This window comes from Colletotrichum costaricense (genome assembly GCF_030867565.1).
Source record: "Colletotrichum costaricense strain IMI 309622 chromosome Unknown Scaffold_11.1, whole genome shotgun sequence".
Taxonomy (NCBI): domain Eukaryota; kingdom Fungi; phylum Ascomycota; class Sordariomycetes; order Glomerellales; family Glomerellaceae; genus Colletotrichum; species Colletotrichum costaricense.
Genome location: NW_026848240.1, coordinates 837,743 through 858,348, shown reverse-complemented (window position 1 = coordinate 858,348; position 20,606 = coordinate 837,743). Strand labels below are relative to the sequence as shown.

Here is a 20,606-nt window from a genome sequence, read left to right as displayed (position 1 = left end):
CGAAAAGTGAAGAGTGACAGTATGCCAAACGCTTCCAAGCCGAATGAAGGCACAGAACGTTGAGGATAGCTGGAGCTCACCGTGCTCCATAGCTACCATGGGGCACGAAACATCTCCTCAAAAGAGCCTGCAACTTTGGTATCATCCATGGAGGTTGGGCCTCTTGGAAGTTTCTTGCAACAGTAGATTATCCCAAGAAATCTGTAGCGAAGTATCTGTCCAAGGTCAGGGTAAGGTAGTGTGACCGATGACCCACCGTCACATCTACACTGCTCCCAGATTCCAAGGAGCCTGGCCGTTACGTCGACTCGGCGGCAACTTCCTTTTTGCAACTACCAATGCAAAATCAACAACACAGCAACATGGGGTCCAATCACCACAACCCTCCTGCGACCTGCCGCTCGTGGCAAGACGTGAACGAGCAGATGCGGAAATGGTACGACTCGGCCGAGTCTGTCGCATTTGCCTACATTGAAGCGCCCACCGCATCGGGCAAGAGCACCAGACTGGTCAACGACCTTGGACGAATTGCGGCAACATCGGCCAACAAGACGACCCGGGCTCTTTACAGTACCTCGACAGTGTCGGAAATGGCCCGAATTCAGCAGTGGCACGCACGGCAGCGCAACGACGCGGACAACGATCCAAAGATTGAGATAGTGGCGGATCCGACGGAAATGGTTGGAAAAGTCGTGCCAGACGAGGCGGCATGTCAGCTTGTCATCTTCGACTTGGACGAGGACTGGGGCATGGAGTTTACTGTTGCCATGTTGAGGTTTGCATCGGTGCTTCCGACTAAAGGCATGTTACGGATTGTGTGGCTGGCATCTGTAGCTTTCAGCGATGAGCTCAAACGTGCAATGCGACTATTCAACGAATACAACGGCTCGGCCATCACCACGCTCCAGCTTGTGTATGCGACTCGCAAGTTCAGCCTGGAAACGATCAAATGGGAATCGTACGAGGGGGAGGAATGGACGGACGAGTCGACGAGGCAGATTACAACGAAGGTGATTGCAGACCACATGCTGCAGCTCCGTAGCGCAGCGGACTACCAGAGCGAAGTTGTATTGTTCGGGTCCGACGAAGGAAAAGTCAACGACATGAAGCGCGCCATTGATGCGAGAATTCATTCCCACGTCCGAGGCTTCATGATGTCGCCGGACTCGATTCGGGTCACACGACAGCGAATGGCCAAGGGCTTTGAGCCATCACTCGGCATGCGACACATCATCTTACAGGATGCTGAAAACACAATCATCTGGGACGAGCAGTATCTGCAGTCTGTTCTGCACCGGAAATCACCACCGGGCAGCGTACACAAGGCCCAGGCGGCATGCGCGTTTGCACACGATGCAAGGAACGTCACCGTCCATGCCTTGCTTTCGCCACGGGCGATTCTAAACCAGAAGCCACGCCGGAGATTCGAGGAGGAACACCTGGCCTCCTTTCTCTTAGTCGCACTCTCAACGGAAGGAATGACCTTGCAACGGGCGCAACGCGCCTTCGCTTCCAATGGCCGAATCTGGAACCCGGCAATCAAGAGACTCCTGATATTGGGGTACCTGCACAAGACGGTTGACAGTCCCGTCAATTACAGAGTAGATGCCGACGCCAGCACTGCCACTGTCGGTCTGATACAGTTGACCGGATGGCATCTCTCGGCAGCCCACTTCTTGTCTTCCATCACCGGACTTGTGCCCGCCAACGTGCGATTGGTAATGTGCGAAATGGCCGCCATCAATCAGGCGTTCCACGAAGGCGATGCTTTGTTTTCTTATGACTTGGAAAGGCACAAAGATGAAGTGCTACGCGGCGAGCCCATCGAGGAAGAAATAGCTGGGCTACGAGACGAAGTGGATCACACGTTCCAGACACTCTTTCCGCGGGGGGCCTTTTGGGCTGCGGTCGGCTTGTACCGCGCGGCCAAGACGGCCATGGAGAAGGAGCCAGCACCTGTCTGGATGTCCAGAGACAAGAGAATAAGCATCTCTGAGCGCGCAGTACAGCTGGTGGCTCTGCGGAGCAACGAGATGCTCCGTGGGGTGAACGCCCGGCTCGGGTCATCAAGCGGACTTGCAGATGAGGAATTGAGGCCACGTGACGTGGTTTTCATCGACAGGCACTTCTTTCGTGCCTGGGTACACCGCTTGGTCCTGGTCAACGACCTGCTCAACGACCTGGGCGAGCTCGACAACGATCCAGACATGTGCCTAGCTTGGTCGAGCCACTCCATTTCTCTGGTCCCAGGGGAGCCTCAAGGATTGTTCTTCTTCGACGCTACGCGTCAGGCTGAAGGCGGGCTGTTTTGTCTTATTGGGAATTGCCTCGTGAGGTCCAATGGACAGACCAGTCTCTGCATGCCGAGGGCCTTCAATCTCCCAACAACCAAACCGTTGCTCGAGCGCATGAATCTCACAATCGACACTCTGTCTGTCGGCTAGGCGGTGGACGTTTGACAGGGGCGTAGACAGATAGACACGAAGACGGGGCAACGGCCTAACAATGGCCCAACGTGGCCATTGAAATAAGACAATAGATGTAGCAATACAGGATCACGGCAAGTGTGTGGACCCATCTTCTCCTTCTCTTTTTGCAAAAACAAGTGATATGCGTGACTGCCTACCCGGGAAGGGGGACCCCTTGCCGAAACGCACCTTCTTCCTTCCCATGTTAACCTGCCCAACACCGGGCAAAGCTTTTCGCCATCATACACCGTCAACGTTCCTTCTGAGCGTCTTCCACACCCACAAATCACAATTCTGCACAATGGCAAATTACAGCCCCTCTTCAAAGACCCCCCTGATGGACGGTGTCAGAGTAGACATGTTGAAGGTACTAGACCGCGGCGATTCGCTCTACGAGCTGACACTGTGCTTTCCCGATATCGCCAACGAGCTCATTGCGGCGGGCATGCCCAAGCAACCTGACTGTACGATAGCGCAGCTTCGGCTCGACCACGTCAGAGACTGGGAAACGACGGAGGTGTTGCACATCATACCGCGCGATCTCTTGCGGTCCATTATCAAAGGAACTGTGGCAATGGATTTCGGACCGAACCGGCCTCACGACTACGACGAGGACTCGAATGAGGCAGGCATCTACGTGATTGCCGTCAGTGTCGACGGCCGCGACGGCAAGTTTCTAAACTGGTCGAAACTTGGCGAACTGATTACGGCATTACAAACGTATGCCGATGCCTACACCATTCACAAGAGAGGCGCACCAAGGGGCATAGCGGAGTTGGTAAAAACGAGCATCGCGAAAGAGATCGACCTGGCTGTCAACGGACAGTGGACCCCTGCCAAGACGCGCTTCATTGGCAACGACACACAACATCAGCAAGTCACGGCATTCATCGAGAACCTCCAACGGAGAAGGACGCTCATGTTCCCAGGGGTCGCGGAGGCGGCGATACACCAAGAACAATGCCCGCTTTATTTACGGCTTACATTACCCCTGGCTCGGAGGGAATCTATCGAGAACGAAGGAGACTATGGATATACATGCAGGGCCGGTGAACGACAGGCTGTCACAATGATATGTGCGTCGGTGTTCTGTTTTTAGTCCTCAAGGCGTGTTGCTTTCCGTCAATTCAATGTTGAGTAACTCCCTAGCAGTACGATGCCAGCATGGCATGCGTACCCTGGGAAGCGGGCTCATTTTGATGGTAGGGTGTCTGCTTTCTTTGGTCAAAGATCCCTATTCACTCGTTCGTTTCTTCTCATCTTTCCTATGTTGGTTTAATGGTGCAAACAAAGGCCCTCAGATTGTCACCTAACTGTGTCCTTACCACAATACATCGCGATACTCACATGAATGACGCGATATATTGAAAAACTAGGCCGTGACGCTCCGGATGTGACTAAGGAATGTTTTCGCCTACTCGGGAAGAAGTTGAACACCATATAGCCTGTGTGAAACGACAGGTGTGCCTCGACGACTGAAGCTGTCAAGACTCTCATTTCAACCTTAGCGGCAGTGCTTCCATACGCCAAAAGCCCAAGATCTAGCAGTTCAGGCTTCGCCATCCTTATTCCAAGAGTTCTGGTGTAAATGGTTTTCAGGCGGCCAAACACTGGAGCGCCTCGTAGAGCGTCGCAATATGTATTGGCTTCGTTCTCGGCAGTCGCGCCAGGGATGGGGATATCTATTAGATACATAATTACAGTAGGCCGACTCGAGATGGACGTGATGCTAACTCCTCATATGGGTCTCTAGCCTTTGGGACTGCTCGTCTGGTTGGACGTATTGCTGCGTCATGGTCTTGGCGTCTACCGTCTTCCAATTCGCGGCCGCTTCTTGGAATGTTTGTCTTCTGTCCATATTTACTAGGCAATTTAAAAAAATAATAAGGTCGTTAACGATTATATGACTTTCCTTCAGATTGCTAGCTATCAAAAGTTTCGTGTAGATGTTGTGATGAGGAAAGGAAGACAGCCAAAGTCGTGTAAGTGGAAGGACTGGATGGGGTCCTTCTAGAAAGGGACAGATGTAAATGAATCATCAGAGCCATGGACCAAAGTGGCCTATTGAGTCTGTGGAGGTAGTAGTCTCGTAGAGGGACAATTATTATCTACTTCTCGCTTTCTCAAGAGAAGCCTTCTATATATAAGTAGCGCCCCGATGTTACGGCTTCTTAAGTCTCGGAGGGCTACTATAATAGGAAATTCTGTGTTTTATTTCCTCTTAGTTAATAAAATACTGGCTAATAAAAAAAATATTTTTATCCTCTTAGTCTATACCTCTACTATCACTACTATTACTACTATTACTACTATTACTACTATTACTACTATTACTACTATTACTATTATTACTGCTATTACTATTATTACTACTATTACTGCTATTACTACTATTATTACTATTACTACTGTTACTGCTATTACTACTATTACTACTATCACTACTGTTATTGCTATTACTGCTGTTACTCCTGTCACTCCTGTCACTCCTGTCACTACTGTCACTACTGTCACTACTATTTTATATATATTCACTAGAGAATACTCTTTGGAAAGTAAAGAAGGATGAATAGTAGGGAAAGAGCTGGAGTTAAAGGTAAAGTATCGTCTTCCTATCGGACCCACATTTAGCACTTGCCTCCCAGGTCGTCTCGATGAGATATCTTGTTGTGATTTTTCTCTTCTTCTTACCTACCATTCTTTCCATTCAATTTCTCCAGTCAAAAACCCAAAATTCACAAAATGGGCGACAGACCACCAGGAAACTGGCGAATGCCGAGGCATATGCCGAGGCCAATGCCACCACAGCATAACTCTCAAGCGACCAACGTCAGCCATCTGACAGAGATGAGCCTGGCCATTGCTACGCAAAACCGACAAAGTGCCGAGATCATTGAGCGCTTTTGTGCCAACATGACCAACGAGTCACGACTATTCAATCGACGCGACAGTTGTCCCGAGTACAATAACGACTATGTCGAGCTTGACTTAGACCCAAACGACCCCTACGGGACAAACAGCAATAACCAGGCCCCCTACGAGGGCGGAGGTAACAACCAGTCGGGAGCACCTAGAAGACCCAAGGACAAAAACCAATATGTCGAGTCCGACTTCAGCCCAAACAATCCATACGGGGCAGAGAACATCATCGAAGTCCCTGTTCAGGACAACCAAGCCCCTTACCAAGGCAACAGTCAGACCCTCTACGAGGGCGAAGGCAACAACCAGTTCAGTCATGGAGACCATGCGGAAGGAAGCAACAACCAGACCCCCTACGAGGGCAGAGGTAACAATCAGACCCCTCCTCAGAACAACCAGGCCCCCAACGAGCCACAACGACGACAATGGCGCATTCGACGCGAGTATATCGAGCCCCTCCCCGAGCCCGGCTTTGATGACGTCGACAACCCCTACGAGGCCGAGAACAACCAGGCACCCTACGAGGGCGGAGGCAACAACCAGACCCCCTACGGGGGCGGGGGCAGCAGCGAGGCTATAGCCCAAGCAGAGACAAGCAACCAAGGGAAAGAGCTGTTACCAAACATGAGAGAAAGAGAAAGAGATTCTCAAGACTCGCAGCCCCGCAACGACCGCAGTCGCTCGCCGCCACCGCAGCGAGAGAGAGAATGCCATCGCCCACGCGCGATGATACAGCCAAAGAAGCGACGAGGGTAAGACTATCCGCAATGCATATGAGCAGCATGGCGAGAGGCCGGTGAGCAAGTGAGAGGAGGAAAGGACACAACGTGTCGGGGGTAACATCCTGTAGCAATAAATTGATGCATTTACCTTTTCTGTCTGCCGAGGTGAAGTGACAACAATGACTCTTATAATCACCACAATATCACGGAAACAGCCCAGTGTGAAAACGTTTTCGTAGAGGAAAGATCCTTTTCAAGTGCTTTCAGGATGACGCTACAGCGGCAATCGTAAATGTGCTTTGTGCATCGACAACGACATCGGTAAGTCAACGTGTCCTCTAGTCCGTAAGTATCGTGGAAGCACAAGGAGGTCTAAGACGCGGTGGAGTTCACTATTTCGAAGAATCCGAAAGCCTAGCTTGGCGGTATGTAGGAGGTGTGGGCGATGAATTAGCCAGCCAGGTGGCGCCCTTTGGAGGCCGCGAAGATGTCTGCCGTGGCTGAAGGAAAGCCTAATTGTGCAATCGCGAACGCAAGGTATCTTAGCTAGGTATTTCTCAGATATGTATAGCCGTGCTTGCGCATGGTTTCTGAAAGAAGAAACTTCACCATCTATTTGACGACTACCATTTTATACTATCGTAGCCTCTCAGATTTCCGTCTTCCACATGAGTGGATAGGCAGGGACAGCGTTGCTCATGGCGATGTTTGACAATTTCGTCGTAACGTAGACGATTCAGCCGCGAATATACCGATACGGTGGACTGATCAAGCTGGGAAGGGATCTGTGGATCGGGATGAATGGCATGCAAAGAGGGGCCAGTGTACAGTATCACAATGAGCCTTAGTCAGAGCAACACAATTGGCCCTATTCGCGACCATGTCGAGCTCGAAGTTCGTACTTTGAACCAGATTCTAGATATATCCTAAGAATCCCTACTAGACGACACTCATGTCCTCATGCCAATTCCCCCTATTTAAACCTTGTAGAAGCAGAAAGCAGTGTAGAAGCTCGCCGCCTCCAACTCCTCTGGTGAAACAAGGAGACGTCCACCGCCACGTTCCCGAACCCCCATTCTCTCACTCAAAGGGCCCAAAGTCTCATCGTCCTTTTCCGCGTCCCAAATCTCCATAAAGGTCTTGTGGTACTGCAACTCGAGGTTGTAGTCTTCAGCAAGAGCTCTGAGGACTTCCCACGGCACAACATACTCGGGGACCTCTTCGACAGCTTCATCGAGGAAGAAGTTGTACTTCCAACCGAATGCCGGGCGGAAGACGCCATCTGCAGGTGTCTTGCCCGGGAATCGGACTCGATAAATGGAATTGCCCCACTCTGCCGACTGGTCTGCTTCGCCATCTTCCAATTCGCCTTCCTCTGCTTCTTGCGGCGGTTCCTCTGCGGCCTTCTTCTTTTTCTCTTCCTGTTGCTCGTTGAACTTGCGAACGTGGTCACCAAGGACGTCAGAGTTGGGGATACAACCGATCAAGCGACCTCCCTTCTTCAATGAGCCTGCCACGTTGCGCAGCATGGTCCGAGCCTTCTGCTCCGTCTCGAAGGCATAGTGCATGCAAAACATCATGCTCACCACGTCGAATCCTCGTCGGCTGAGAGGACTGGTGTCGAATCCGACTTGTCTGATGATCTCAACGTCCTCAATGTTCTCGCCGTAGCAGTCCTTGACCTGGAAGCGTGCCTCGAAAAGCCGAGGAGGTGGCCGCCTGTATCCTCCTCTACCGCCCCTGCCACCGCCTCCGCGGCTACCCATCTGGCGGTAACGCTCTCGAGCCTGGTCGATGCTGATATCCGCAGGATCGAGACCGACGTAGAGCTCTACTGATTGAGGTGCTTGCTGCCACTTGCCAAGGTCACCTCCCTTTCCACAACCGACGTCAAGCACGAGTAACTCCTTCGCGCCCGGCTCACGAGAGCCCGGGGTGTAGTCTTCATCTGGCGAGAACTTCTGAATGATGCAACTCTTAATCCAGTTGTTGAAGGCGCGCAGGCCCTTGATCTTGCTGTCGGTTCGTCTCCAGTCTCTACCGCGCTCTGGTACACTATTGTAATGCTGCGTGACAACATCGTTGTTGGTGCCACGCTGACGCTCAGCTGCAGCGTGGGCCGCAGCTTCCAACTCCTTCTCCCTTTCGAGTGCTCTCTGGCGGATGGCCTCTCTTTCAGACTCGGATATGCGAGCTCGGGCACCCGGTCGCTTCTGCTTGCGAGGCTGTTCGGAGGGAGAGACGGCTCGGCGCTTAGCGGGCTGAAGCTCCTTCGCATTGTAGGGTTGGGGAAGTTCATCGGTTCCATCCTCGCGCTTGTTGCCTCTTCGCGAGGAATTGCCGTTTCTCGAGGGCGATTGTGATCTTTTGCGTTTCTTCGCGTCGTATGAATGAGACTCTCGCTCGTACGAATCGTCGTCGTTGTAGCCCGCCATTGTCTCGAATCAGACGTGAGAATTCTTTGTTTGTAAAGGCAAATATTCTCGTCTCCCGGGGGGATTGCAGGCTGTTGTGTTTGTTTCCAGAATTTGATTGTGAAAGTACGGGTGTGAGAAAGTTGATGCGAACTGTTGGAGAGGAACAGAAAGCTGCTGTTGCGAAGCGTCGCAAGAGGTAGGGGGAGTATACTGGGGTACCTGCTGAGGAAGGTAAAACCCACCTATGGATTCATTAAAGGTACGGAAGGTGTGGTGTTAGAAACGAACGCTCTTTCTCAGTCTGGACCCAAAGAACAATATTCATGATTACTATGCTGTCTCCTCATATATGCTGCTTATGTTTGGATATAGCCAACTTGACATCTTGGAAATATTTTGAACGCAATTCGGCATTTCAATCAAGTAGGTAGGCGCAGTGCGGGCTGTCTCGTGCTTGCAGGCAGGTCCGGTACGTGTCGCACTGCAGCCTTGCTGGCTTGACTAAGCTCACCCCCGGCAGCAGACCAATCACGTCAGCCTCTGGCCAGACGCTTGCGGGTTGCAGGGGGCTTTCCTGAGCTCCCAGCTCCAAACACCACCATACAACGACATCACTCTTGCTCACCCAGTAACCCATCCCGCAGCCTCAACCTCTTTGATTTCTCCCCTCCTCAGCAACCGACCACGACCCTTTCCAGACGCCTTCGTACAATCAACCGCCAAGATGGGCTCAGAACCCCAGTACGCAAAGTACCCTCTCCTTCCTCTCGCCCAGCATGTCTTCGCCCTCACAAACGCCTACGCATCCCGGCCATCTCAACAATCCGCTGCGAAAGCTCTCAATGATGCCATCACCGAGCACAAGATGGCACCGCTCTACCGGTACCTCGCACACCCCCTTGAGGGTATTCTGAACCAAGTTGGCGAGGGTGGCAGTCAGACCCCCGGCAAGCCGCTGAGTCGGAAGTCGAGTCTGGCGGGCATGATTGCCACCAAGACCACCCCCACCGCAGTCAACCTACCCTGGGATGAGGCCAGGTACCAAGAGCTGAAGGCCGACAACGACAAGGAGTTGGAAGAGTTCCAAAAGGAAGAGGATGAGGCCGTTGAGAAGGCTGGCGAGACGGAGATCCAGGCCGCGCGGGGCAAGCGCGCGGAGTTCTGGGCCAGAGTCGGTGACAAGGTGCGATTGGAAGGACTATCAACTCACCAAGGAAACCCTGACTGACCCCTTTGACAGGACCGGGCGATCGCCGCATACGAAGACGTTTTCGAGAAGACCGGCATCCTGGGCACCAAGATCGACTTGGTTCTCGCAATAATCCGCATGGGGCTCTTCTACGGCGACAAGCTTCTTGTCAAGAAGCATGTTGAGCGCGCAAAGACCCTGGTCGAGTCCGGTGGTGACTGGGATCGTCGCAACCGTCTCAAGGCGTACGAGGGCATCTACCTCTTGACCGTCCGGTCATACAACTTGGCCGCCCCGCTCCTGCTCGACAGCTTGTCCACCTTCACCAGCTACGAACTCTGCACCTACTCCTCCCTCGTCGTCTACTCCGTTCTCGCCGGATCTGTGTCCCTGAAGCGTGTCGACTTCAAGAGCAAGGTTGTCGACGCCCCCGAGATCAAGGCCATCCTGGGTGATGGAGAGGACAAGCTCCTCGCTCTGTCTGGTGCTCTCAGCGCTGGTCCCGGTGCCGACGACGCCATGCACGACGCACCGCCCGCCGCTGCCAAGACGGCGGTGAACCTGACGACTCTCGGAACAAGCACCGACCAGCCCGAGGCCGAGATGGCTATCGACTTCTCGCCTTTGGCTCAGCTTGTCTCCAGCCTATACAACGGCCAGTACAAGTACTTCTTCCAGGCTCTCGCCCAGGTCGAGGAGTCGTTCCTCACTCAGGACCGCTACCTCCACGAGCACAAGAACTGGTTCATCCGTGAGATGCGTCTGCGCGCCTACCAGCAGCTCCTCCAGAGCTACCGTGTGGTTGGCCTGGAGACAATGGCGACCGACTTTGGCGTCACTGTTGACTTCCTGGACCGGTATGATTCTCTCCCTTTCAGCTGCATCGGTCAGATCAGACATCTAACTTCATCTCCAGTGACCTCGCCAAGTTCATCGCAGCGGGCCGCATCCCCTGCACAATCGACCGCGTCAGCGGCAAGGGCGTCATCGAGACCAACCGCCCCGACGACAAGAACAAGCAGTACCAGGACGTCGTCCGCCAGGGCGATCAGCTTATCACCAAGCTCCAGAAGTACGGCCAGGCTGTGCGTTTGAGAGGAAGCGAGCGGGCATAATCAGCCAAAGAGCGAGGCGACTGGAAGAATGACGGAGAGCTTTTTACCACAATGCTTTTACAATCGTGTGTCCCTTAGTCAGGCTTGGGACTTTGAAAGGCGCGAGCTAGAAACGGCAGGCGGCGAATAGAAACCGGGGATTGGGGCAAGCAAATGTGTGCTACTACAATAACTCTCTGTATGATACCTGCGGATTAGACAAGCCAATTTGAGAAATCTTGGCTTGACCGAGGCCCACATGAGATGACTGTGAAAGGTCTGGATGCAGAATTGATGGGAGCGGAATCTTTCTATTCTCGCAAGCTATGCTCATAAAGTGTCATCAACACCTGCCAAATCCCAGAGATCTTACTGAAACAAACGAGATATCTACTCTACGCCTCGTACGTGCTCATCGATATCTGCTTTTATCCGCCCTGGATACGTGGTTCCGGAAAAAGACTACGCAAATTCGTTCGTTTCATACCTAGGTATTCTCAGCCGCGCTATCATCCAACGCGACAGGCCACCTCGCACCTTCAAGGTCCCCGCACAAGAAAAATCGACTAGCTGCTGCACCAAACTCGCTTACCGGTACTTCTCAATGAAGTCCTTGTGGAAGTTGATGATGCGGCCGACCCAGTCGGTGCCGGGGGCAAGGAAAGTAGTGCGGAAGTGCAGGGTGCCCTCCTTCTGACCGAACCCGCTGCCGGGAACGACGCAGACGCCGGTGGCCTCGAGCATGCGCATGCAGTAGAACTCGTCGGCGGTGCGGCCCTCCTTCTGGGCAGCCTCGGTGGCCTTTGCGGGAAGCTTGATGGTGGGGAACAGGTACATGGAGCCCTGGGGCGCGCCGCACTCGACGCCCTCCATCTGGTCAAAGGCCTTGTGGAGGGCGGTGGCGCGCTCCTTGAGGCCGTTGAAGATGCCGTCGTACTCCTTCTTGTACAGCTCGTAGCTCGGCTCGCCCTCCTTGGGGGGGTTGACCATGAGCTCGACGATGCACTGGCCGATGACGGGAGCGCAGAGGGTGATGGAGACGAACTTGTAAATGTTGGCCTCGACCTCGGGGTCGAAGTTGACGAGCTCGAAGTAGCCGCCGCGGTGACCGCACTCCCCAACCATACCCTTGGAGATGGAGTGCAGGGAAGCGAGTTCGACACCGTCGTACTTGCCAGGGGTCTCCTTCTGCAGCTTGCGCAGAACGCTCTTGAAGGAGTGGAACTTGCCAACGAAGACGTTGGTCTGGTAGACTTCGTCAGCCATCACCACAAGCTGCTTCTCCGCAGCGTAGTCGTAGACGGCGCGAATGTCATCCTCGGACAGGGAGGCACCGGTTGGGTTGCCGGGGTTGATAATGACAATAGCGCGGACATCGGTGCCTTCGGAGGTGGCCTTCTCGTAGGCAGCCTTGATGGTGTTCAGGTCGGTACCCCAGCCAGCGGCCTCGTCGAGGTAGTAGGGAACGCAGGTGGCGTTGAGAACTGATAGCGTTGCGGTGTAGAGAGGGTATTGAGGAATGGGCACAAGAACACCGCTTTGAGCGTTCTGGGCGATGATGTGAAGAAGGGTGTTGACTCCGGAAGAAGCACCGCCAGAGAGGTAAATGTGGGCGGGATCGGCGGGGAATCCGTCGCGGCCTGCAGAGATCTTTGTCAGTTTTCACACTCGGCCCAAGGTGAAGGCAGATAAGGACATACGCTCAATAAACTTTGCAATGCTCTCCTTAATAGCGGGAACACCAGCACTGGCACTGTAGGCGCCAACAGAGCCGACCTTGCTCAAGAGGAACTTGGCGCGAGCGATGGCATCGCTCTTGTATCCGAGCTGGTTCTGCAAAACATCCTCGTGCTCGAGAAGCAGGGGGTTCTCGAGAAGACTGACAACCTGGCGGAAGAAGGTGATGGGCTTCTGGTCGAGCTGCTGGGGGTTGCCGATGTTGGCCGAGATAACGGCGTCAAAGGGGAGGTCCTTGTCGCCCTTGGACAGCTTCGCTCGGTATTCCTCCGACTTCACGGCCAACTCGCCGCGAACGGCGTACTCGGCAGCAACAACATGCTGGTTGATGTTGTGCACATTCAGCCGACGGCTCGGTGTGGTAGACATGGTTCGATGGTGGGGTGACGAACGGCTGTTGCTGCTGCTGAAGAAAAGTTGCCTTTGAGATGGCGGGGTATTGGAGAGGAAGATCTTAGGGGACCGCGGGGTATCTGTGCAAGAGTCATATAAAAGTTAGTAAAAGGGCTTCTGCCGCGCAACAGTGGAGATCAAGGTAGAAAAACACCTGGACTCGGATCGATAACACGGGGAAGAGCCGAGCAAAGAAGAAAAGGAGTTGGAAATGCTTAGAGAAAAGGTAAGAAGAATGAGTCTCAAGAAAACCCTGAAAACGTACGCAGCCACCTCAAGTGCTATTTATTTAGCTCTTCGTCAACGAAGGGCAATCGACAAGCAACCAAGTCTCGGACGCGGGGGCCGTTACAACAGTGCGCAATGTTTAATTGATGGATTAAACGGACAGAGGGAAAAAAAAGACGGCAAAGTTGACAGGAAATCAGCGCATCTTCTTCCTGTCATCGTCCGATGCAGAAGCTCTTATTCAATAACTCTGACAGTCGCCAGCCTACTTAGGCTGGTACTGTGACCTCGGGGGCACGAGACATGACCCTGCGTGGCATCGTTTCTGTGCTGCTGCGGGATGGCTTCCATGACGGGCTGTGTTTGCCCCCTCCAGTGCGGGACGCCAGCCGAGCACTTGCTGGTGAGTCGTAGACGAAGACGTGGATCAGACCCGGTCGTGTTTGGCGCGGGTTTGCCTCAAAGGCCTGTGTCCGAAACCGGTGACGGCAGGACAAGGGGGAAGCCGGTCAGCGCGCCCAGAGGCTAGAGCTTCTACGGATTCTCCCACCAGGGTATTTCCGAGTCCTCGACGCCTTGATGAAAAAACTCCAATTGCCTATGCCGCGGGAGAATGGAAAGTGTGGGGGTCCACGTGGGAGTAAAGCGCGCTTGATCGAACTTGAGAGGAAAATGATCAAGTGCCTTGTCCGTTTGTTCGGTGAAGGATGGCGAATAAAGAGACGTGGCGTACGGTGTAAGCTGGCGAGTGAAAACAGGTGGGGGAGGAAATCGTCAGGTAGCTTGGACGGGAGCTGTCCCGTTTGAGCGGTGCTGGACAAGCGAGCTTGGGATAGCTTCGAGCTGCACCAACCTTCCACTTTCCACGATACAGGAATAGTTTTTGGTTTGTGAACAGGGCTGGGAACAAACACCCATGTGAAGCAAACAGAATTTGTTGAAGCAGTTTGGAGCAAAATTCGCCCAGCATTGCGACGTACCATTTGATCTGCCTACGCTGCTCATCAATCGCACTTGGCTCGCGGCAGCCTGACTCTTCGGTGCTCCCAGCGACCTGGCCGCAGTGCAAGCCACTCTGTTCGCCGCCATCGTCGAACGTATTGTGCTGATCGGCTAGCGTATCAAATGTAGTGTTTCGTAGAGAGAATCGCTGCTTCGGTGTACGGTGTATTCGGTGAGTCGGTTGGTATTCTCCGTTACTGGAAATCCGAGACTCGAAAAGTGTCGAAGAAAGAGAATTCCACGACGAAACGCCGTCTGCTCTCGGCGGTATGGAGGCGGTTCCGGATCGTCAAGTACGTATCCCGTTTAGCTGAGAATGCGAAAAAAGGAAAGCAGTCGATTGACGGCGAAACGAAAGTCTCAGAACCACGACGCGGGAAAGTGCACGCCTTCCTGAACCACCACTCTCCATGAAAGCAGGCAGGACAGGAACAGAATGGGATGTCCTTTCCTCTTTATTTGTCTACCTATCCTGCCTGCTCACGCCAATTATTACGCCCTGCCCACCTTCCTCCTCACCATCCTGCCGCTGCTACTGCTGCTGTCTCCGGCCACGGCCACGGCCCTGCCCATCTGTTGAGAAACGCGACCCGAGCTGCGAGATAACCACTTTGCCCACACCCCTTCAAAGCCCAGCGTCGGCGGGCGAACCACCACTCGGGGGAGTCGGGGGTGGCTAGATATTCGCGATTAAACTGCGGGCTCGAAAAAGGGCCGCGTGCAGGGAACGGCGCGCAAAGAAAAAGAAGAATCCCACCTAAGCTCCAGCAGCCCAAACCCAGAATGTCGTAGACCATCACCGTCCGAACATGGGAAAAGGCATCGTTGGCGGTGACGCTTCGTGCCCAGGTCCCTGCAAGCTCTAAAAACGTTGCTGGGCCCCCAACGGGGATAGAGCTATTGACCGAGAAAGGACCCTGAACGAGATCCACCAACCAACATCTCAGTTGCTCGGATTACGATCTCATAGACTTCTGACCGCGCAGCTTGACCGCTGGAGGCTGGCATAAGCCGAGCTGCAGTTCCATGCTACGGATACTCACGTTGCAAGGTGCCACAGTCCCTCAATCGGCCATGGTTCATTTAGCCCCTCTTTGCTTGGCTTCTTTCCAAGATGTATCACTTGACTAACATCACGTCGCAAAGTTCCTATTGATAGATATTCAAGGAGAAGTGAGTGAGACTAGTTTATCCACTGACAGGCGATCGAATGGGTGTCTCCTTGCCAGCTGGCACCATCTGGTAAGATCGAGCGATGGTGGAGTACACGTCCACTACACCGAAATCCCACCGACACACAGATCTCGGTGAACGGCCCTTTTTCCGCCGACAGTCTCTCACCACCCGCAAAATTCCAGTCTCCATACTGCGAAGCTATCCCGTCCACCCGTGTCCAAGCCTCAAGCTATCCAACGCGTGCGGCGCAAACTCCCCTTCAAGATGGCCAAGAAAGGTATGCAACCCATCTGAGCTTCATTCAAGCGCATTGCCTGCTTTCCTCCAAATCACCAAGCTAATTGATTGTGTCCAACAGCGAAGTCCCGTGTCATGATCGTCCGGCTCTTGTCCATGGCCGCGACTGGTTACTTCTACACTGTCAAGCGTCTCCGAACAGCAACACCCATGAGCTTGCTGAAATACGACCCAATCAGTATGCCGACCCCTTTCCCCTCGGTTCGACACACGTGGTGCTCGTCTCCAAGGCGAGCGCCAATCGATCCGTACCATGAAATGGAGATGGGGATAACAGGGCTAACGTATTCACAGTTCGGCGAAAGGTGCTTTTCTTGGAGCAGAAGAAGAAGGGAAAATGAGCCCGCGCACTCTCGAAATACCAACACCATATGTAACAACACTGATATCACCATAAACGGCGTTCACGGCGGCATACGATTGGGGCTCGAAGACCACATGGATGAACTGTACATCATCAACCTGCAGTCCCTCAGACCTATCGTCAGGGACAAGGCATTGGCACGTTGGACTGTGCCCCAGAGGCGGAAAGAAAGCGAAGGCTTCGATGGCCGCGACCTAGTTGTATATTCTATCAAAAGAGAACAAACCTTGCGTGAATGCAATATTTCTCTGCATGATTCCACCCACATAAATATTCAGTCCACGTCCAAGAAAACCAACCTCGATGGATGATACTAAAGCTGCGGACTCTCCCTTAACGTGTGCCCTCATTCGGCTTGGAAGCGCTTGGGAAGAAATGGTGGGAAACTTGATCATCTTCCACGGTTACTGGGGCCACCCTATTGCCGTCTCTTTGGTTGCGCTCCGGTGGTTCAGCCCGGAGACAGTCCTCATTGTTGCTTCCCGCGGCCTGTGAAGTCTCCCGATTGTCTTCATTCTCGGTGAAGCATGGTTTGGACCGTTTCGAGCCTCGAGACCATTGCTGGGCGTTGCTAGACCTTTTGGTTCCGCGCTGCTCCGACAAGCTCGCTGGTCCGTCAAGTCTTTCCCATTCGTTAGGGTTGGTCAAATCGCCGAGGTTTGCCTCGCGGTTGCCCACAAGGCTGTTCTTGACACCCAAGATGGCCTCCTGACTGGACTTGGGGACACTTTGCACGGGTCGGTTGTACGAAGAGTGTCCAGCATGGCGCGCGACCATGGTATTGTTACTTCCTTTCGATGCTTTTGCAACCGGAATTCTCTGGGGGCGGAGGATCGATCTTATTTTGGATCCCTGAACGGCTACCTCCATTCGCTGCGACTTCTCCTGCTCGACTGATGGCGCAGGCATCTCATCTTCCGACTCTTCAACAGGACTGCGAAAAACCGTTCGCTTGCTGGCTCGGATCAGCGGCATGTCAGAGGAGCTCGGCTGAAAGTCGTTCAGAGGATCATAAACATCTTGCTGCAGCAACACAGGAAGCATTGGTTCCGGCAGCACAAGACTATCAGGGATCAGAATATCGTCGTTTCCCGTGGCATCTTGTCTGTCGAGTGTTTTTGCGAAGTCCTTACTGACCGCCGCGTATGCCTTGCCATTTGACCTGAGCTGCTTGACTTCTTCCTTCAGTATTTGGAGCTGGGCAAGCTGTTCGGCTACCTGATCAAGCTGGCCGTTGTTAGCAGCCGAGACCTGCGTATCGCGAAGCTTGAGTGTGAGATTGGTGACTCTTTGATGAGCATTCTCCAACTCCTTTTCGAGTTTCGATGCTCTGGTAACACTGTCCAAGGCCTTGAGGCGTTCAACCTCCGTCTCGGCCATTGCCAACTGTTGCTGAGCCTGGTGCAGAGATTCTTCCGAGCTCTTCAGCAGTGTTTGGGTTTCGTTATCTTCCTCGGTCCTTTTTGCGAGATTCTTCTCCGTCTCTTCGGCTAGCTGTCGTTGCAGATGGCCACTTTCCTCGGCAATCCGTAATTTCTCCTGAAGCTCTCGGATCTTGGTCTCGTGCCCTTGTCGCTGGAGCTGAAGCTCAGTCTGCGTCTCTGCGACCTGACAATCCTTGCTTGAGAGGCTTTGCTGTAACTCTCGGAGCCTTTCTTCCATGATTGTTGCCCTCTTTGATGCCAACTCTGCAGAGTCTTTCGCCTCTCGTAGTTTTTGACTAAGTTCAGAAACACAGTTGGACATATCTGCGATTTCAGCATCCTTGGCCAGAAGATCCTGTGCAAGTTTGCTGTTCTCGTCCTTTCTCTCCGAAAGTTGTAGCATCAACTGTTCCTGACGATGTTCGCGCTCCGTCTCCATCGATAACGACTGTTTCTGGAGCGTCTCCTGTAGACTTTGCAGTTTTTCTTCGATGGACTGACCAGTCATAGTGGATTTCAACTCCTCCAAAAGTCTGGACATATGTCAGCTGAGAAGTCAGAATACATCAGCGGGCACCTACTGTGGCATCATTTCCTTTTGAAAGGTCTCCAGAGCTCGCTGAAGCTCATCTTCTACGTTGACTTGAGGGAAAAATTGCACGTGGCCCGCAATTTCGTCCAACCTGCAAAAGTCAGTTACAAACGGACGACACGAGGGCAATTGGAAAGTACCTTCTCATGACCTCGGACGGCACAGCGGGCGCTTCGAGAGAGCGCGCTTGCATATTGTCCACCTCCGAGCAGACTCCAGCCACATTCTCATCGATCTGGCGCAGCAGACCATTCAAGGCACCCACGTCGAGGAGCTTTTCTTCCAACTTCTTGGCTCTCTGTGCCTCAAATTCGAAATCTTTCTCAAGATTGTCCAGGGCTGACGTCAAGTCTCTGATCTTTGATGCCGCTTCTCAATGTCAGTTCAGCGACCTTAATCTTCGAATCGAATCTGCTTACCCGCTGCCACTTCCTGCTGGAGAAATACCTGCTTGTGTTTGGAAATGAGATTCAACTTATCCTGGGCAGCCTGTTTCTCTGCCATGGCCAACTTGAACTTCTCTTCCGCCTCTTGATGCTCCTTTCTCATGCTATTGATGGTGTTTTCGGTGATATCTCTCGAATTTTGCCAGAGTTGTTGGTGTTCTGCAACAGCCTTATTGAGGTGATCCTTGTACGAGCGGCTTTTCTCTTGAAACTTGTCGAGCTTGGAATGTGTGACCTCCAGCTCTTGGTGCAATCTAGTCGCTTCTTTGTCTTGCGTTTCTCTCTCAGCTTGCAGATCGGCCACTTTCCGTTCTAGTTCATGCAGTCGTCCGCCTTGTTGAGCTAGATTCTGGGAGAGCTCGTCCTTCTGATGTTGTAAAAGAGAAAGCTCTGAGTTCGACTGCACCCGGCGGTCGCAGTCTTTCTGATAACGTGCTTGATACTGCTGTAAACGAGTCTCCAGTTCTTCGATCTGCTGCTTCTGGCCCAGGAGACGACTATTCATCTTGTGCTCAACTTCTTTTGAGTAGCTGAGAACTTTGTTGTAGTGAGCCGACATACTTTCGAGTGCTTCATAGTGGCTCTCTGCCGTAACCTGCTGCTTCTCCAAGCCTGAGTTGGCCTTTTCCTGACTCGGTTTGCCGTGTTGTGATTGGCGGTGGGAGTGCTTGCGACGCCGAGAAGTATTTGAGAGACGCGATTTCGTACGTTGCGGAACGTCTCTGGCATCTTGGTCGCGCCTGATACGTCGAATTGACTGCTCTCTAGGCGAAGAGTGCTGTCGATTCGACTTGCGAGCAGAACCAGGAGTTTGTTTCTGTGGCATTTCTAAGTCGCCAACTGGAGTAGACGACCGAATCTCAACTGTCTCGTGATGCTGTCTTTGAACTCGGGCTATCTGACGAGGTATCACACGATCATCATCGACGGGTTTGCTAGTTTCGGAGAGGCGTGGTTCCAAGTCTCGATCTGAAACTACACATTGCTGTTGTTTGCCTTCATTTTCTCCCCGAGAGCTGTGCCGCTGTGAAGAAAAACCCCTATCAGTAGCCATTTTTTCAAGTGCAGGCTGCAGAATCTCCCGTTGATCGCAGGGAAGAATGGCATCGGCATCAGCAAAGGGTCGAATGCTGCGGTCATCGATGGCAGACCCATTTATTTTCTGCTCGGCCTGGACAGAGGGGCGTCTCGAGACAGATATTCCAGCTGAATCTCTCTCAGAGCTGGTAGTAATCTGATCTGAGAGGACTCGGCCCGGTAGCTGACCGTGGCTACTCGATTGCTCCGGGTTGACTTCTGCAGCCCTCAAGCGTTGAAAAGGAGTCCCCCTTCGTCCTGGATCACTTCGAGAGATAACAGCTGGCATATTGTTTGCATGGGTTTCGACGTCGTTGTAGTGGTGACTATTATCGTCTATCAAAGCTGGCTGATCCTGGGGCTGGGTAGGTCGTACGTTGCCGGCATCTGCCCAGTCCTCTTGAGGCACTGCATCTTGCCGCCCACTGAGGGCACTGAAATTGATAGATCGACGCTGCTGGTGGCCAGAAAACTGATTCGGCTTGTACTTGGGCTGTGGTGCGAAGACGAACGTATCAATCTCCCCAACAAGTTCTGTGTCTTCTTCAGGATGATATGAAGGGTTACTCCGGTGGCCGCGTGTCTGAGAAACATGATACTGTTCGTTCCCATCATCTTGGATGACGTGCTTGACTTTCGGCTGCGAGGTTCTCAGCTGGCTGAGCAATGACGGTTGGGACTCCGCACTTGAGGGAGAGTCTTCGGCCTGGGAACCGTCCTCAGGACAGTGATATGGGCTGCATCCTTTCGAACGGGGGTTGGAACTGAGCCTAGCGTGTCGGAATATGCCACCATTTTCTGACAGAGGGTCGGGGCTGGATTTGTTGGCCATGGTATGGAAGAGGCCAGAGGCCGTAGTAGCTACTACAACCACAAGCTGTGGTCAATATCTAGAGTCTCTGGTCCAAGACAGCAAATTTTAGCAGAGAGCCAATCTGGACGAGGAAAAGTGACGACAACTAGGAGGACTAGGGGAGACAAAAACGGGAGGCAACAGCTCTGTCAGACTCAGCGGGCTATGAGAATTGAAGTTGAGGACGAAACGATCAACACATCACGAC

At 53.0% G+C, this 20,606-nt stretch overlaps 9 protein-coding genes across 9 annotated transcripts; 5 read left to right on the top strand and 4 right to left on the bottom strand.

The window, feature by feature from the left end:
* Positions 1–362: 362 nt before the first annotated feature.
* Positions 363–2,444, top strand: CCOS01_10646 (uncharacterized protein; the record flags this gene model as incomplete). The annotated part of the gene is made up of 1 exon (XM_060458800.1): positions 363–2,444. The coding sequence occupies one exon, from the start codon at positions 363–365 to the stop codon at positions 2,442–2,444; it is 2,082 nt and encodes a 693-aa protein (XP_060310602.1).
* A 325-nt stretch (positions 2,445–2,769) lies between these two features.
* Positions 2,770–3,668, top strand: CCOS01_10645 (uncharacterized protein; the record flags this gene model as incomplete). The annotated part of the gene is made up of 2 exons (XM_060458799.1): positions 2,770–3,399; positions 3,618–3,668. 2 exons carry the CDS (start codon positions 2,770–2,772, stop codon positions 3,666–3,668), a joined length of 681 nt encoding a protein of 226 aa, XP_060310601.1.
* Positions 3,669–5,210: 1,542 nt separating this feature from the next.
* Positions 5,211–6,143, top strand: CCOS01_10644 (uncharacterized protein; the record flags this gene model as incomplete). The annotated part of the gene is made up of 1 exon (XM_060458798.1): positions 5,211–6,143. One exon carries the CDS (start codon positions 5,211–5,213, stop codon positions 6,141–6,143), a length of 933 nt encoding a protein of 310 aa, XP_060310600.1.
* Positions 6,144–7,086: 943 nt separating this feature from the next.
* CCOS01_10643 (mRNA capping enzyme) lies at positions 7,087–8,544 on the bottom strand (the record flags this gene model as incomplete). The annotated part of the gene is made up of 1 exon (XM_060458797.1): positions 7,087–8,544. One exon carries the CDS (start codon positions 8,542–8,544, stop codon positions 7,087–7,089), a length of 1,458 nt encoding a protein of 485 aa, XP_060310599.1.
* Positions 8,545–9,250: 706 nt separating this feature from the next.
* On the top strand, positions 9,251–10,830 carry CCOS01_10642 (26S proteasome subunit RPN7; the record flags this gene model as incomplete). Its single annotated transcript, XM_060458796.1, has 3 exons — positions 9,251–9,709; positions 9,767–10,572; positions 10,632–10,830. 3 exons carry the CDS (start codon positions 9,251–9,253, stop codon positions 10,828–10,830), a joined length of 1,464 nt encoding a protein of 487 aa, XP_060310598.1.
* A 567-nt stretch (positions 10,831–11,397) lies between these two features.
* On the bottom strand, positions 11,398–12,915 carry CCOS01_10641 (aminotransferase class I and II; the record flags this gene model as incomplete). Its single annotated transcript, XM_060458795.1, has 2 exons — positions 11,398–12,449; positions 12,510–12,915. 2 exons carry the CDS (start codon positions 12,913–12,915, stop codon positions 11,398–11,400), a joined length of 1,458 nt encoding a protein of 485 aa, XP_060310597.1.
* A 928-nt stretch (positions 12,916–13,843) lies between these two features.
* Positions 13,844–14,137, bottom strand: CCOS01_10640 (uncharacterized protein; the record flags this gene model as incomplete). Its single annotated transcript, XM_060458794.1, has 1 exon — positions 13,844–14,137. The coding sequence occupies one exon, from the start codon at positions 14,135–14,137 to the stop codon at positions 13,844–13,846; it is 294 nt and encodes a 97-aa protein (XP_060310596.1).
* Positions 14,138–15,609: 1,472 nt separating this feature from the next.
* On the top strand, positions 15,610–15,983 carry CCOS01_10639 (ribosomal protein L33; the record flags this gene model as incomplete). Its single annotated transcript, XM_060458793.1, has 3 exons — positions 15,610–15,622; positions 15,704–15,820; positions 15,937–15,983. 3 exons carry the CDS (start codon positions 15,610–15,612, stop codon positions 15,981–15,983), a joined length of 177 nt encoding a protein of 58 aa, XP_060310595.1.
* A 356-nt stretch (positions 15,984–16,339) lies between these two features.
* On the bottom strand, positions 16,340–20,377 carry CCOS01_10638 (uncharacterized protein; the record flags this gene model as incomplete). The annotated part of the gene is made up of 4 exons (XM_060458792.1): positions 16,340–17,963; positions 18,012–18,113; positions 18,163–18,391; positions 18,442–20,377. The coding sequence occupies 4 exons, from the start codon at positions 20,375–20,377 to the stop codon at positions 16,340–16,342; spliced, it is 3,891 nt and encodes a 1,296-aa protein (XP_060310594.1).
* Positions 20,378–20,606: the final 229 nt, after the last annotated feature.